Raw genomic sequence first — 14887 nt, 5'->3', positions numbered from 1 at the left:
AATTTAATTTAAAAAATATATTTTTAATAATTTATTCTTAAAAAATATAAAATAACCTACTTCTTTTTATCAAATATTTTTGTAAAACAAATCAAATAAAAATCTTTAAAAACTCAAGATCAAACAATTCTAAAAAGAAAATATGGGTAACATTAAAGGGCCGGATTAGTTTGAACGGTCAAAAGATCATGGAGTTCAAGATCATGTATAACTTTCAGCATGTACTCTTTAATTTGTAGACACCATTGTCTGCGTGATGAAAATAATTAAAAAGAACATCACAACCTTCAAGTGGATTCTCTTACACTCAAAACATTAATAATGTGAGACTTAAAGATAAATAGGTAAATGTAAGATTGTGTTCTCAACCGAACATCGATCTTACTTTTACAACACTCTTACAATCAGTTTATTTAACTAGGACGTACTGAAACTAGGGACGATAATGGGGGTAAACCCGAGGCGGTGAGTGCACCTCACCTGTTCTATTTCAAAAAAAAAATTACTACCATCCCCATCATGTTTAGTTTTCGGGAAATTTTCGCGAGCCACTTTTCATATCATATTTCTTTTAAAAATATTTTTTTTCTATGATAAAATGATGTTTTTATATAATATATTATAATAAATTGATTTTTTTATTATTATATTATCTAAAATAGTACACGAAAAAAATATTTTGGTTAAAACATAAACACAATAGCATGACAAGAAAAATAAAAAAACAAATAGAAAAAAAGAATGAATCAAGACATTTAACAAAAAAAAAATACATTCATTAAAAATTACTGAGCACAAAAAGAGAGAAATAAGATCATCCGCGAGTGTATATTCTTATCAAATCTCACCTCAAACAACTTAATGATAATGACATTGTGAATGTACCTCATCGATCATCTATAGTTGTCGAAAGTTCTCCAATTTTGTTTTAGCCAAATAATTAAATCACCAAAAATAACGTTGTTAAAAACTTATCATTTGGGCATTAATAATTATATGTAAGTATGGTCATGATTGGTCTGATTGGTTCACCAAAATGTCTATTATCCAGCAGAGCATAGGATTTGGAGGGTAATTTATTTTATGTAGAAAAGTTTTCGTGAGCAATCTCGATTAATTGTGGGGGATGATTTTTCGATCAGTTTTTGGGATGATATTTGGTGTAGTGTCAAATATCTAGATACGATGTATCATGAGCTTGCTTCCATTGTTCTATGTAAAAATGTCACAGTTAAGGATATATTTGATCATCGATCTAGTGATTTCGCTAGCCGAATTAAATATATAATGAGAATAAACATTATGGAGAGCTCGTTTTATAATAGAGTTTTATTTTTGGTAGGATGCAAACAAGCGTATCTGTCCGAACAAGCCGTTATGCATTAGCAAGACATGAATAATTTTTATTTGGGGCATTGTTACAATTTATTTGTTAAGATGATTCTATATCATTTTTGTTAGGAAAAATTTTGGGAGTTAAAGATTCCATTCAAGATCTCACTTTTGGATGAAACGTTATTCACGGTGAAATTCTAACAGATGATATGTGCATGAAAACATTTTGTATTATGGTTAGTCGTATGTGTCACGAGAATGTTGAATCGACAACTCACTTACTTTTCATTGTCAAAGGGTGATTAATATCTAGAGTATTTTTTGGAGTATTATTGAGATTCATTAGGTGATGTCCGAATTTTTGGATAGTTGCTGAGAAGTTTGAATTGATGCGGTTGATATGAGCCGAAAATCTTTTCAAAGTCAAGGTTATTATCATCAGCAAACGAACTTGCTCGGTAAGAAAGCATCTTACACTCTTTCTTAGAGGGCGTAAGATACTTCCATTAGGAACTTTAAGGCGTGGTTTTCCGATATATATCATTCATAATGTTATTATTCGAACACTTTCTAAGATTCATCCCGGAAAGCCAATAGAATCTTCAAAGAGTTAATCGTTATTCTTGAGGACTTACAAGCTCAATAACCTATTGAGTAATATTTTTTTCATGTCATGCTTTGTCGTTGTGCTTAAACTATTTTTTTTTTTAATTTTAATATTCATTGACATTTTAAAAAACTCACCATTTCATATTAGTCAATTTGGTAATGTCTTTTGTGAAAAATTATATTATTATAAAAATAAACTTAAAATTTATATAAAATATATAAAATAATTAAATATATTAATAATATTATATATTATTGTGTTTATTAGTGTTCGGAACAAAGACACAAACATTTCTCAGCTCATTTCTGATCAACCCCGGTATAACTAGTCGGGGGTAAAACTAGTCTCAAACGGGTCAATTAATTGAAAGTGGAGGGAAGAATTTTAATTGACATCATTACCAACACCACAAGACTAGGATAGCATGTTGAACATAAATAGTGGTGACAACAAGGACAATTTAGTGAGACAATGCTAATTGTGATTAATTCAAGAAAATAGTGTTTTCATCCTATGAGAATTTGGAACCATGTTAGATTTTTTATAACAAAAAATATTAATACGCCATCAAATATCTGTATTTATTTGGTTGGCATAATGGAGAGAAGATTTTGCATAAAGGGAATCAATATGGTTAGTAGGCACTTTTTGTTGCAAGGACGAGAATCAAATGATCATCTCCAACAATATTATTAAATCGATGGCTCTATTTGAAACATTTTATGGGACACATTAAAGGTGGAGTGTACCATGTTATTGAGGATTTTGTAAGCACATTAAGACCAATAAGAAGTGTCTCTCAATCCCAATTATTATTAGGTGGACTATCATTATAAAGGAATAAAAAGATCTTCGAAAACAAGAATCGACTTATTACAATCCTACAAAATCCACTTGTTACAACCTTTGGTGAAGTGAAAAACTACATATTCCAACTTGAAATTTTATCTCCAAAACCTGTAATCAACATCAAATGAGCCTTTGTCATTATATAATTCTTCTCCTTTTCCCGTAAGCATCTTCAACAACACTGCGAGCATATTCATCTCTTTGTTGAACACCCAATGCTCTCAAAGCAAATTCATTTTTTCACGAGAATTTCTTTAGATCAAAGGTGCAAATTGCAATGATCAACCAAGAATGAAACTAGAAATATATTATCCCAAGAATGTTTCAAGAATTCAAATTTCTTCTCCAATAATACCAATCACTTCATACTATAGTTGTTATGATTGATTGTAGAAACACTTGTGGAGCAATCACAATTCTAGTTCAATTATGCAAGTAAACATGACACAATTAATATTTAGATTATGGTGTTTCTATAATCAAGGTTTTACTAGAATGCTCTCCCAAAAAACCACATTTCACACAAACGATAAGAAAACTATCTACACAACTAACTTCTCACAATAAAAGAGTTTTCTAAGTTTAAGTGCTCTTAAACCCTTTTCTATTGAGATTATTTAAATAATTTTCTAATAAATTATTAATTAAAATACTAATATATTTTGTTTCCTTATATATATTACTGAAATAACTCCCTTTACCATAAACCCGACTCCATTTTAGTGCATATGCCATTATTTATACATCACATTGAAAACTAAGACATTAACACAAGAACAACTACATTTTCTGTCCTCCATTAATTAACTTTCATAGTCTTGTTACATCATGTCATTTTCTTGTACTATTATATCACCAAAACTATTGCAAGAAATATCCATTATTTTTAAATGAGAGATCCTATTTAATTAATCTAAACAAGGGTTTTCAAATAATCAATATATAATCCAATTACAAGATTTTTTTTTTTTCTAAACACTATGAGTAGTACCCAAAGCTAGTACTACTAGTCTAAAATATTCTTAACATTGAAATAGAAATCCATTTGAGAGAGAGAAAAATAGAGTTTTTCGTGTTGTTTAAGCAATGGCAGGGTCAAGTTTGATTGCTTGTTGAATTACTACTACACTCTAGCTGGAACTTAACACCCATTTAGAATGTCAGTGCTCAGTCCTTTCTCATTTCATTTACTCCTATTTACTAAGGGTTTGTTTGATTCTTACTTATAAATATGAATAACAATCAAAGATATCTTAACTTTTAGAGAATAAGCTAAATCAAACTTGTCCTAACTTACAAGGGTTTTTAGCTCTTTAGTATCTATATATATACATATATCCTTTTTGCCTATTTCCATCACTTCATTCTCATCATCATCATCATCGTATCATCAATATCTATCCGATCTGATGGATCCACTTTCATGTCCATGGCCATTCTCCTTGACTGTTCATGTCTTGTCTTTCTCTTCTTTCAGATACACCCTTCATCATCACCATCATAATGCTGTTTCTTCTGCTTCAACAACCACCAGTTGCTGTTTCTTCCTCTTGAAAGATCACAAATAATACTCCTTTGGTGCTATTCTAACTGAGCTTTTGTTTTTTTTTTATATGTTTTCTTTTCTTGACCTTGCAAGGCTTATTTTTTTCTTTTATAGTTTATTTTTTTCTTTTGTATTAGTTTTAGTTCAGTTCAAACCTCCCAACTTTCTTCAATGTATCTATTCCTCCTGAGCTTAAGTAATGAAATGTTTGTTTTTTCTGCTTATTTTTTCATGCACTAATAAAACACAAATTTTTATATGATCTTAAAAGTATGAAATATGTTATTATAATAGTGTAACACAGCTAGGTAATAAGGAACTACAAATCCGAGACATTAAAAAGTGACAAACCTAACAATGTCTAGTAGGTTCTAAGAAGATTGCAATCCAATAATCCGAAAGAACAATGATTTCATTGTGTTTTAATCACTAAGGAATCTAGGGATCCATGCATCTAATTAAAGTGGATTTTGATAGTGAAGAAATATACATTTGAAATCATTTCTTACTTTTGTTTCAAACATATTATTGAAATGAACTTTTATCTTATGCTTAGATGGGCCTTAACCATTCTAGTTAGTTTGTCAAGATTTGTTATAATACTAGCTAATAAATACATAGTTATCAACTAAGAATATATTTTTTTTAAATGGTACAAATATATGAAGACTTGAATCCATAATATTAAGAACATGAGTTCTACCATAAAAATTGTGGAATGTAAAAAGAATAAATGTGTGGTTTCTTTTTCTTAGAGGCATATCATCCCTCTACCACATTTATAAAAATGTTAACTAGCTCAAGTGCAATAAGGGAGATTTTGTAAAAGTTGGAAATAATGAAAATATAAAGTAATGTGGTAAATTATTATTTTTTGTTATTAATATAAATTAAGCTGAAATTATTATTACAAGTAAATTACAAAATAAGTTGTAATAGATAAAATAATAAAAATTAAAATTACAAACAAAGTTACAAAATTCCTAAAACAATTGGGAACATTTTTGAAAGAAAATGTTACAAAAAGACTTGTTAATTTCAAGATGAAAATAAAGATTCTAAAACAAGTTGAAGTTGCAGAATTTTCACAACACGCCAGTTTTTGTTGTGAATGTTGTTAAATTAGTTATTAAATAATAATAAAATTATTTTAAGGGAAATCATTTCTTATATGGTGAATGTTTTCATTTGTTATAGTCCAATAGAATTTAACTAATGGTTTAAGAGGATTTATCAATCTTTTCATAGACTTTTCCACTTGGAATAATTTGCAATTGTGTTTGGTTTGTCTTAGACGGCTAAATGACCTAGTCAAAATCAAGAATAAGTTGCTTGCATGTGTATTGAAAAATGTTCAATCTCATAGGTGAATGGATTCCTTACTTAGGTGCATTAATTTGCAACCAACGTTATGGATCATTTTTCTTTCTTTCTCTGATCTTCATCTAAATAAATTAGGTAGATTGATCTTTCTCGTATTTGATTTTTGTTTTTGACTTATTGTTTTATATTAGAAGCGTAAGTAAAATAACATCGACTTTATAGACCCTTACAAGGCAAGTTAGGATATCGATTTGCTTCCACTTGGTGACTTCTTTGTAAATTCACTACCTAAAATTTTAAATTATCTCTCTAAGTACAATATCATTCCAAAGATTTTCTAGTAAAAGCGCACGAATCAGTAAGACGCCTAAAATTTAAAAATAATTTCATTACTCTAACCGTTCTTTTTCTTTACATAATTTGTTTTTAGTATTTACTTTTTTTACAAACATAACAACTAATTAATGGGAAAAATCACAATTTGATATAAATTTTACCAAATTAATGGAGACCTTCTACAAAATAAAAACAAAAAGAATTAAGAGATGCAAATGTCTAGTCGAAAGAGATGCATACAAATTACAAGGTAGAGTCAATTATGACTAGAGCAACCGAGGTGAAGCAACTAAGGGTATTATGTTTCTCGAATCGTTCTCGTTTATTTACTAATGTTGTTGATTTTTTTTGTTGTAACTTGTTTGAAACTGGTTTTTTAAGGAATTGTAACATTTATTTCTTCATCATCTCTTATAGCCTAACGGCAACAAAAGGTGAATATTTCTCAGGCCTCCATTGGGTCCTAGGTTTGAGCCCGTCAGGCGACAAATTCTCCGTTTTGTTAAATAATTATGTGTGTTTGCAGACTATTTGCTTAACCCGAAGGATTAGTCGCACTTCAAAAGAGTAGCGGAACTCAACGTTCTAAAAAAATATATATTTATTTCTTCTACTTTGTACATAGTGCATGCAGTATATGATATGAATTCCTTCTAGTGAAAAGCATCTCATGTGGAAAATAGTTTCATACACGACATTGACTGAAAAGACGTGGATAACCATAACTCTAGCTTTCAAACTTCCAATATAAATAAATTGTAGAATAGTCATTGAATAATTCTAACACCAGCCTAATTTCCATGTATTTTGATATTGACATTTTAACCGCATTAATTAACTCCATTATTGTTTCAAGGACATGAGCCAGCAGTATTTGTTTACCAGCTAGCATTGCATGTTTTTCTTAATTTCATTAAAATTCAAATTAATTACTATACCTATCTAGAAAAATCTTTAAGAGTTTTTCATCTTTGTTTGTTTTACTTAAAATTTAACTATCACTTCATTTATCTAATTACTTTTTATCTATTAAAATATCAAAATTAATCTTTATTAACTTAATAAATAAATAAAAAATAAAATAAAATAGTATTTTGGTATATTAACCCTAAAAATCTAATTTTTAAAACTTTTATCAAATAAGGTATTTTAGGAATAAACATGAACAAATAAAAAAAAAAAACACTCCTCAAACAAACTCTAAATATATCCGAAATGTTATTTTCTCTAAATCACAATTATATATAACTACTTTAGAAAAATATTTCATAAAAATAATAGTTACTTGTACTTAGTATGAGAAATATGATTAAAATAGTTAATTTAAGAAAAGTGAAAAAAAATAGTATGAAAACCTTAATTTGTTTTGATATATTTGTAATTATACTAATGAATATCTTATAGATTAAACTTTTTACCAAATGATTTTTTTTAATTTTGTTGCCATTATGATAATAAAAACAAGGCCTTGTTCGATTTGGATTTTTAAAATAATCTAAACAAAATCAAATATCACTCCACTTCACTCTTATCTATTACATCACTCAAATCATTAATCAAAATACTAAAATATTATATATTTTAAATTATTATTTTTTATTTTATTTATATATATACTCTTTAAATCATTTAAAAAAAATAAAAATAATCAATATATCCTCAAAATCATCAACAATCATTATTTTTTTCTACTTGTAGATTTTTCAAATAACCCCAAGAACAAGCTCCAAAATATAAAAAAACATCAACTATAAGCTAAACCTAATCTAATTAACGACCATAAATTAGTGTAAACATTATTTTATACATGAGGTGTTTTGGTTTAACTTGTGTAAGCTCGGTTAATCCACAAACTATACATCGACCATACTCATTCACAATATTTGTAACTTCAAACCTATACATATTTAGGTATTTTTAATACAAATCATAAAAAAGAATATGACAAAATTAAAAATCTAATAATTGAAAAACCATCATTTATAGTTCCTTCCCTCAATAGTATTCGCTAATGCATTCAGAAATTCAAAATAAAATTGTTGGTTTTTTCAAAAATTTTGTTTCATATAAAAAATTCGTTTAATCAAATGAAAAAACAAAAGACTAACCCGGGAAATAGGACAACAAAAAGAATGAAGACATCAATTAAGATAAATGATGTCAAATAAAAAGTTTGAAACCACAAATTAACCCTCCGAAGATATGAAAATTTTGAAAATACTCCGTTTTACTTGACTGATGAGACCAACAAACAATTAATTCTAACAAATACAAACAAAAAAAAATAAAAAAAATAAAGTCTTCTTTTATTCAAAAACCTGCAGTGATCTTTAAAAAACTAATCTTTTGGGAATCTTAGACCAAGATCTTCGATATAGTCATACCTTTGTTTTTTTTTCTCTTAGCCTTTGTTTGGCAAGCTGCCGTAAGTTTTCGATAAGATCTTTAATACTATAAAAATCCTTTAAAAAATTCGAACAATTCAAAGGATCAGATAATTGCCCTATATATTTTTTCAAGCAGAGAAGCCGCCGAGACATCTTATTGGGAATAACAAGAGCATCTCTGAATAACCAAAGTTTCATATTGGAAACAAGTTTTCAAGAAACTACGCGAGTTTTAGCAAAAGCTGCTCTTCGAGAACGTATCAATTGGTTGAACGGTAAAGAAAAACAACTACGAATTCATGGGCTAAATATTCCCGAAAAGTCGAAAACTAAGTGATAAGGATTTTGTGAATCGTTTATAAGGTCACTATGGGAAGCTCGTGCAATCAGTTAGGGATCATCATGACCTTTCTCGAGTATATTCGTAACCGATTAATCTCTTAAGTTTGTATGAATTTTAATTTTTGTTTTTCTTGATGTCATTTTTAGTTCGTTTTATTTAAACTACTTTCATTATTTTATAATATATGTAACTATTTAAAAAAATATATATCATATAATTTCTTCATTAGTTCCCCTTTTATTCTCAAATTCATTTTTAACATGCATTCTTCTCTTCTTAAAAAAATACTTTACACTGCATAAATATGAAAATCGGCAATTGCTTAATTAGGAGGGAGAAACGGACTGAAAATACAGTAAATAAGTCATTAATATTAAATTGTTCTGTCTTATAAAACCTGGCCAATAAAACTTTTGTCATTCAACATTTTAATTCTTTAATAAAAACAAAAACCTTTGTCATTCAACATTTTAATTCCTTTTATTTTTTTTTATAGATCATACAAAATCACAATCAAATTAATCTATAACTACCTTAATTAATTTCTAACAATTTGAATGTGTTAATTTCTTGATTGTTTCATATTACCAGGAAAAATAATTTATTAACGAATAAAGTAATTTGGTTTGTTAAAATTATAATAATACAACAATAATAATGATAATAATAAAAATAAGAGATTTTTATTTTATTTTATTCTAAAAGAATAAAAATAAAAATTCAAAATCAAATGAGCTCTTGGAGTATAGAACACCTATTTTAGAAGTTAGAAACAACATTTTATCTGTATTAACAATAATTTAAATAAATATATATTTTATAATATGATTTGTCAATTTTAATTTTAATCCCCTAAACTCTTATTTTAATTTTTAAAATAGTAAAAGAGTACTTATTTTATATTATAATTTATTATCCAATTATTTTATTTTAGTTATTCATATCAGGCATATAAATAACGTACACCTACAATTAACCACCTAAAATTTGGCCTAATTACTATTTGAGAATGAATTTAATCGTTTTTAACAAATTAAACTTAAACTTTGAATTATGTCACATTGGTTTTAACTATATAAATGATAGTCATTTAAGAATTTTTCAACACCAAATTCTTTTCTTAACTAATTTATCACATTTTTAAAAACAAAAAACAATTTTTTATTTTTTTTATTTTTTCAATTATTTTCACACATTACACATTTGGTAATTAGACATTCAAACTGTATTCAATAGTTTTAAACGTATATATATTGAAAACAAATACTATATAAATTTAAAATACATATACGTTCGAATTGATAATCCGTACAAAAAGTTATGTAGTTATAATTTATAAAGTTTTTTTTTTGAAAACAAATATAAAATTTATTCCATTCAAAAAATTTCTTCAAATTACGTACACTTTTATCGGTCACTCAAACCAATTTCGAAAAATCAAAATGTATTATTAATCTCAAAACAATACTTAATTTAAAAAAATAACATGCAATTTTTTTCTCTAAATATCATTTTATTTAAAAACGTGACAAATTAATTTAAAAAACAAAAATAATACGTTAAAATAAGATAGCAGACGTTTTATCCATTTGAAAAAAACCCTCAAATGACTAAAATAGTATAACAAACGTTTTTTTTTCTCTATAAAAACGATCCAAATTCGGTACTCCTGTAACCATTTGGGCTACTAAAATTGAGTACATTAGTTAATATTATATATATATATATATATATATATATATATATATATATATATATGATAATAAAAAAAAAAATAAACCCATTTCACATTAATAGGGTAGATACATGTCCTCCTCATTTTGTTTAAGGAGTGGAGGAGCCACAAAGTAATTTTGAGGGTAATATTGTCGGGTACAACCATTTATTGAAGACATTAAACGTTAAGATCCACACACACAGGGGCGGAGCCAGGATTTGAAACATATCCGGGCTAATTTTTAATAAAAAAATCTATTCGGGCTAGTTTTGTCGTCAAATCTTTTAGCGACGGAAAATAACCAATAACGACGGTAATGTACCGTCGTTATTGATTAAATACATACAGTCTGCTTGGGGCCCGGACCAGCTTGTACTTGGCTCCGCCCCTGGATCCACATCCAAATTCATTTCATTAAAAACCAAAATTAATATATCTTATTACAATCAACAAAAACAAGTCATATACTTTACTTATTTTTTATTTTTTTTTATCAATGATAGTAATTTAAGATCCATGTGCATGAAAAATGGTTCAATCAACAAAAAAAAATATTTATTGGAAAATTGGGTTTTTCATTAAAATCAAATGTATCATTCCTCTAGAATAACACCATCGTTGAAAGAAATCATCGCGAAATATTTCATGTCAACAAAGATCGCAACTTGTATCATGGACAAGGCGTAAGTATGATCCATAAGAAATTTGAAAATTTTAGGTTGGACAAGGATAAACATAACTATGATTCAATGTACTTATTAACTTTGACATTGTGCAAACACTGTTTTTCTAAAAGTTGATTTTTTTTTATAAAGTGATTAATGTTACTCCTAATTATTAATACAAATAGGTAAATAATTAAGAGATTATGTATGACGTGGCATAAACGTGTAGATAGCTACTAGTCTATGTGGTCCTTTGTGGAAATTGGGGCACATTTAAACTCTATAAATAGAATGTACCTTTAGCCAACATAAACACAACCATAATTTCTAAGACATATCCTAGGAAGAAAGAAAAATGGAGAATAGGATGATTTCTTCCATGTTCGTCATGATGTTGTGTATGGCATCATCATGCCTCATACCGACAGCCTCAGCCATAGCCGGAAGAGCCTCCTTTTACACCGTTTATACACGTAAGTCATCTTCTTAATTTGTCGTCGCATAAAATAAAATCATAATTATTCATCTATTAAATTTGATCCGTTTTATTTATATGTACATTATTTACTCTTTAATATGAATTGGTTAGGTATAATTTAGTTAATTCAAACTAAATTATTGTTATAATTTTCTTATATCTTAAGTTAGTGCAACTTTGTACTAAATATGTAGCAACACATTTTATATGTTTTCTCTATCCAAAAAAAAAAAAAAATAAACCCGAAAAATGATAATTTCAATAACCCTAATCTATTTGAATTCAACCCATTTTTTAGGTGTTTTTTTTTCAACATCTTCCTTGTATATACACTTTTTAGTCTATGGTGGCTATAGAAAATATTGAAGGTGACTTATTCTATTCAGTAATTTATATTAAATATTTTTCCATAGCTTCGTTTGAATTGAGATATTTATATTATCTAGAGTGAGAAAAAAAGAACGATGATTGATGATTTTGAGTAGGTAATGATTATTTTTGGTAAAAAAACTTAAAGAATATATATATATATATATATATATATATATAATTAAAAATAATAGTTAAAAATATAGTATTTTAGTTAATAAATTAAGTAGTGTGATAAATGAAAAAAATGGTGAAATGATATTTGAGTGATTTGAAGTTATTTAAATAACTTAAACCGAATCAAGGTCTAAGACTAGTTTCAATTGTTTTATATCATATTTCTATATCAAAAATATCAATAAGAGTTTTTTTCAAAATTGATGTATTTTGGTATATACTAAAATATCAAAATAATTTTACTTTGTAGATTATGTTTTTCGGTAAAACTACAAAATATCGATATTATACTGAAATCTGAATATATTACTAATATTATGTATAACACGGTCGGTCAACCTACTTTTGGGTCTGCATTACTAATTAATATGTTTTTTTATCTAATATAACAAGTACCCACATCATTAAGACGTTATTTTTTCACTTGTGTAGATATAAATTAACTTTCTTTTAGATAACAAAATTTGAAAAAAAATGGATTTTGAGCCAATAGTAATAGAATTGATAAAAAGATATTTATTTGATTAAATTAAACTACAGCTTCTTCGTGTTACGGGTTTGAGGACCAAGGAACATTGATAGCAGCAGCGAACCCTTCATTGTTCAACAATAAGGCGGCGTGCGGAAGGATGTACAGGATCACCTGCACCGGCCCAACAAACCAAGGCGTCCCACAACCGTGCCGTGGAAGCGTGACAGTTAAGATAGTGGATCTTTGCCCTGGATGCGCTGCCGATCAGTTTGATCTGTCTCAGGAAGCTTTCTCCGCCATCGCTGATCCTAATGCCGGTGTCGTCACCATCGATTATGTCCAGTAATTCATTCGCTACCTTATCTTTCTCCGTTTACATTATCGTTTTATTCATTTAATTTGATTAGTCTATTCTTTTGTGTTGTGTTATTACAGGGTTTGAAGCTGAATTTGAATGGAATTAATTGTGGTTTAAGGATGTTATCTCCACAAAATAAATTGTTTTTCATCTCCTTTTCCTTGTCACATGTTATGTTGACATATAATATATGTCAATTGATTACTATAATAAATAAGACTGGGGTTTTAACTTTTATGTTCTATTCTTATTCTTCTTTAACTACTTTGTGCGATTTGTTTACGAATCTAGATATATCCTTAGTGAATGATTAAATAAACTTAGAGCTTGATTGATTTTAGATTTTTATGAGTAAAATAATTATTTAACTTAATTATAAAAATGTTGTTTTTTTAAAGTTTAATAACCGTACTACCTATAAATACAGAGGATATAAATATGAGAGAAAAAATGTTAATGATATTTGGTATTTTTGTAAATAAAATAATTGATAGCATTGATAAAGTAAAAAAAAAGAGAAAATATAGATTTTTGATTAAAATTTAAAAAAAAATTAGATATAAGCCGTCCTATTCAATGTAAAAGAGTAATAATAGAGAACGTAAAATATATTGATAGGAAAATATAGGGAACGCTGTTTCATTTCTTGATTGGATTAAAAATATAACACTAGTAAAAAAAGGGCCTTTAGCGACGGTTTTTCCCGAAGGTTTTGTAAACCTCTCCTAAATACTCCCGAGAGGAACAAATCCTTCGGGATTAAAAATAGATTCCGAGTGGGGTGTGAAACCTTCGGGTTTATTAATTATTACCGAAAGTTCTACAAAGAACTTTCGGTTTTTACCTTCCCAAAAAACCCAAAAAAATTCTAAGTGTTGGGTGTGGGTTATTTGCGAAGGTTTTAGGAAAAACCTTCGGTTTTGAAATCCCTTGGTTTTTGAATTGCGAAGGTTTGTCAAAGAACCTTCGGTTTTACCTTTTTTGAAAATTTCATTTCCGAAAGTTTTACAAAGAACCTTCGGTTTTGCTCATTTAAAAAAAATTCAAATTTTTGAAATTGTTTTTTCCGAAGGTTTTATAATAAACCCTCGGTTTTGACTAATATCAAAACCGAAAGTTTTATAAAAACCTTCGGCCTCGACCTCTATAAATACAAACCCTAACCCTTCTCTTTTTCATTTCGCTTCTCTCCTTTCTCTCTCTTCCGCCTCCGCCGCCGCCTGCCTCTTCCAAGCCAAGCCGCGGGTTCTTCTCTTCAGGTAATTTGTTTGATTTGGTTTTTTTGTTTTGTTTATTGAAAGATTTAGATTTATGTTAGTTTACGTTATTTTGTTTGATGAATATATATATATATACATATATGATCTGAAATGCATTTAGGATATGGGTGATGATTCGACATGGAAGAGACTTCGGCGTACACCGGAGAAACTGCATCCGTGTTACCAGAATATGATAACACAATCAGAAATTGCGGCACGTGAGGAAGAGGTTAGAAAGATGACGCTTGAAATGGAACAAATCCGACTAAGGGATGCCGAAAGAGGTCGTTTGCTGAGTGAAATCAAAGCGGACCGGGCCGAAATGTCTCAGAGATTAAAGAATCTCGAACAGGAACTTGTCTTGTTGAGGAGTCGACTGAATCAACCACCCGCTCCTTCCACCCCCTCTAATAATTAATTTGTAGATTTATTATGGATTTTATGACTGTTATGTTTTAATATTTATGAATTATTGTTATTATGTTTGTTTTGTTTGGTTTAATATGTTTTATTAAATAATTATGTTTTGATTACTTTTCACAAATTTTTTAAAAAAAACCGCATTGCCAAAACCGAGGGTTTATTTGAAAACCTTCGGTTTTGACCAATATTTTTTTTAAAATTGGGGTAAAAACCGAAGGTTTTCAAATAAACCTTCGG

The 14887-nt window shown here is 28.0% G+C and overlaps 1 protein-coding gene across 1 annotated transcript; it reads left to right on the top strand.

Moving 5' to 3' along the window:
* The first annotated feature begins 11416 nt into the window (after positions 1-11416).
* LOC124936887 (EG45-like domain containing protein) lies at positions 11417-13196 on the top strand. Its single transcript, XM_047477418.1, has 3 exons — positions 11417-11584; positions 12676-12949; positions 13043-13196. Exons 1-3 carry the CDS (start codon positions 11467-11469, stop codon positions 13047-13049), a joined length of 399 nt encoding a protein of 132 aa, XP_047333374.1. The 5' UTR covers positions 11417-11466; the 3' UTR covers positions 13050-13196.
* Positions 13197-14887: the final 1691 nt, after the last annotated feature.

This window comes from Impatiens glandulifera, chromosome 4 (genome assembly GCF_907164915.1).
Source record: "Impatiens glandulifera chromosome 4, dImpGla2.1, whole genome shotgun sequence".
In the NCBI taxonomy this organism is placed as follows: Eukaryota; Viridiplantae; Streptophyta; class Magnoliopsida; order Ericales; family Balsaminaceae; genus Impatiens; species Impatiens glandulifera.
Note: the sequence above shows the minus strand (reverse complement) of the source record. Positions and strands in the feature narration are given on the sequence as shown.